Genomic DNA, 3288 nt, shown 5'->3' on the forward strand with positions numbered 1-3288 from the left:
ATTTATTACTATAAAAGAGTATAAAATAATTACCTGAAAAGAAAAATACTCAATAAAAATATGCCAACAAACAAGAATCTTCCGTAACTTTATCATAGATAAATGGTAACTCGCCTTAAAAATATAATTTGTATAAATAAAAAACAAAATACTTACTTGTAAACTTTTCATTTTTTATAACCTTGACCACCACACGTTACCACTGATAGACAAAAACTGAATGGAAAAATACTAAACGAATCCTTAAATACATATTTCACCCCTAATTTGTTAAATCGTGGATAACAATTTGTTAATGACTTTCTGGCGAACTGTTAGACATTTTCTAGGATTGTGTGGTAATGACGTGGTCTTTACCTTCCTAATCCTTTAATGATCTTTTGAAGAACTTTGTTTCTACGAAATTCGCAGACCTGACAATGAAAAGGATTAAGTGCATTGTTGTTATAACAAATGATGGAGTAAATCCAATAATGTAAAATTACCACGATAAAAAAAATGTTCGTGCTATTATTATTATCAAACCAGTATATTTTCATATAAAACCTGCACGATAGTCACTATAAAACGATTCTCTCAAGTGGTAGGTATTAAAAACTTTCCAAGATTACCCCGTATCCGAAATACCCCCAATGCACTATGCATGCTGAAGAAAAACATAATAAGAATTTATATACTGATATAAACTGATGGTAAACATAAAAGGCACATTTTTTAGGACTGCTTGGAACAAAGGGCAGGACAGCTTTAACATTTTTAAATAATATCAAATCAGTAAATAAGGTCCATCGTGGTAGATTCATGCTTATGATAATTTCACTATAGTCCCATGATTATGAGACCATTCCCCGCAACAAGTTACTTCTATAACTTACTACTTATAAATTACTGAATTCCGGACTGATAGCTTGCACGACGATTAAGATAAGTACTTCAGTAATCATACTGTCCATCAGCTGCAGCTCCGTTGGTGGGTTGAGTATTGGTGAGTGACCTTCAAAATTCGTAAAAAAGTTAGTCATTTCCTCCGGTTTGAAAATTAGTCTGTACATCAAACTGCATATTTTAGACAAGTATAGTATTATGTTATCTGTGATAATAGTTAAACTAAGTAAACAGCTGAACTGGTTACTGACAATACAAACGTTTTGTACCAATTTCTCCAAGAAGATCCGGCTCGTCTACACTAATATTATAAAGAGGAAAACTTTGTTTGTTTGTTTGTTTGGTTGTAATGAATAGGCTCATAAACTACTGGACCGATTTTAAAAATTCTTTCACCATTCGAAAGCTACATTATCCACGAGTAACATAGACTATATTTTATTTTGGAAAAAAAAGGGGTTCCATAACATATCTTTATTGAAACATCCAAACCAGTATACCTATAAAGATGAAGGGTTAGTTAGTTCGTTTGATATTATTTAAACTCAAATATATAACTCTAATCGCAATAATTCAGATATTCAACTGGACAGCTACATATTATAAAGCTGAAGAGTTTGTTAGTTTGTTTGTTTGAACGTGCTAATCTCAGGAACTACTGGTCCGTTTTGAATTCTTTCAGTTTTAGATGCCCTATAATAAAAGTATTGAGGGAGAATTTAGGCTTTATATGTACCACGGGCGAAGCCGGGGCGGACAGCTAGTTAAATATAATCTGACGATTTTTTTCAGCCTGAGAAAATAGCTGTAAAACGTTCTGAGGTCACCACTGCTCTACCTACCCATAGATCTGCAGGCGACTTCCACTATGCTTAATAATACATTTAACTGTTATATAAATTATGAGCTGGTGGGAAATAATTGATGAAAATTGGGCCAGACTCGCGAATCAGAAAGATAACAGAATTAATTAAAACAAATAAGAAAGGGTTATCTCAAAAAATTATCGCTACGAGAACAATAAAAATATCCCTACTAACGGGTGGATAGCTATAGATATACTCAGAGCACGAATCCCAGTGCTATATTACTTTATCTGTCATTCGATAAATACATATGCATACTCAATTGTAAATATGAATCTAAGATGTTCGATTTTAATTTTATTAACTGTATTTCAAAAAGTTATGAGTAAAGAAAGATCCAGTAGTCTTATCTTTGCCATAGACGATACGAGTTCGATGTCCGATGAAATCGCGCAAGTTAAATTAAGAACAATAGAAATATTCAACGCCGTGCTTGAGTCTAATAGCTCTTTGATCGGAAATTTTTTGCTGGTTACATTAAATGATCCTGGTAAGTATTTTTTATACTTTTTTAATGCGTAACACATGAGAAATTGACTTTAAAGTATTATTATAAGTATGGTATTCGTCAGTTATGCTGACATGCCTTATGCACTTTCAAGGACATCTTATGTTTAAACGTAATTTATTTCGCGTTTGTTGAAATTGCGAGTCCTATTTGGTGTCTAATTCTAACTCATTGTCTGATTAAGTAGTGTAGACTAAGTAAGTAGTAGTGACGAAACTAAATTTTAAATAATATTCCCATCCACCTGATATCTCGAATCGTGTACTCTTCATAATTAAATACTAAAGACCACTCAAGGGATATTATTGATGAGATGCTCTATTATGATATTTTAAATAATGGGTTGGACTGTAAAAATATTCTCAGCATTATATCTATTCAAGCGCCATCGCTTAGTTCAAGACCCTTGCACGTATATGTGGGGGTCGAGCACGCTTCGGCACGTATTGGGCCAGCTCATACCGGCGAAGTCCGCTCCCTCTCAGAACACCAGCGTGAAATAGTAGCATGCTGCTGTGTTTCGTTTGTCGTAAGCAGGGGAACCGGAGGCACATATAGTCTTCCTTACGCTTCCCAGTCCATTTCTTTATTCCTCTCGTCAATCCTTTCTTAATCCCTCTCCAATTTACAGTCGGTAATCCATTTTAGCAGTGGTGGCTCAGTGTAGAGAACCTCGGACTTCAAAAATCGATAAGTCGGGGTTCGAGACCGAGCGAGCGTGCAGGAAATAAATTGATTTTTCAATTTATCTGCACATGTGGATAACATCACCTTAAAACGGTGAAGGAAAACATCGTGAGGAAACCGGCATGTCTAAGAATCAAAAGTTCGACGACATGTGATATCTGCCAACCCGCACTTGGCCAGTATGGTGGATTATGGCCTGAACCCTCATAGGAGGCCTGTGTCCCAGCAGTGGGAACGTGTATGGGCTGATGATGATGAATCCATTTTAAAGGCATAAGGTCTGCAATCGACCTTAAGTCTCTGCAAATGTTCATGGCCGGTGGTAGTGCTTACCATCAAGCG

General features: G+C 35.3%; 1 protein-coding gene across 1 annotated transcript in view; it reads left to right on the forward strand.

Moving 5' to 3' along the window:
* Window positions 1–2072: 2072 nt before the first annotated feature.
* Window positions 2073–3288, forward strand: part of LOC119837267 (hemicentin-2-like) — a 3896-nt gene continuing 2680 nt past the window's right edge. Inside the window, exon 1 of the mRNA XM_038362783.1 lies at window positions 2073–2241. Coding sequence (XP_038218711.1) covers window positions 2073–2241 — 169 coding nt within the window. The remainder of the gene's footprint in view (window positions 2242–3288) is intronic.

This window comes from Zerene cesonia, chromosome 27 (genome assembly GCF_012273895.1).
Source record: "Zerene cesonia ecotype Mississippi chromosome 27, Zerene_cesonia_1.1, whole genome shotgun sequence".
Lineage (NCBI taxonomy): Eukaryota > Metazoa > Arthropoda > Insecta > Lepidoptera > Pieridae > Zerene > Zerene cesonia.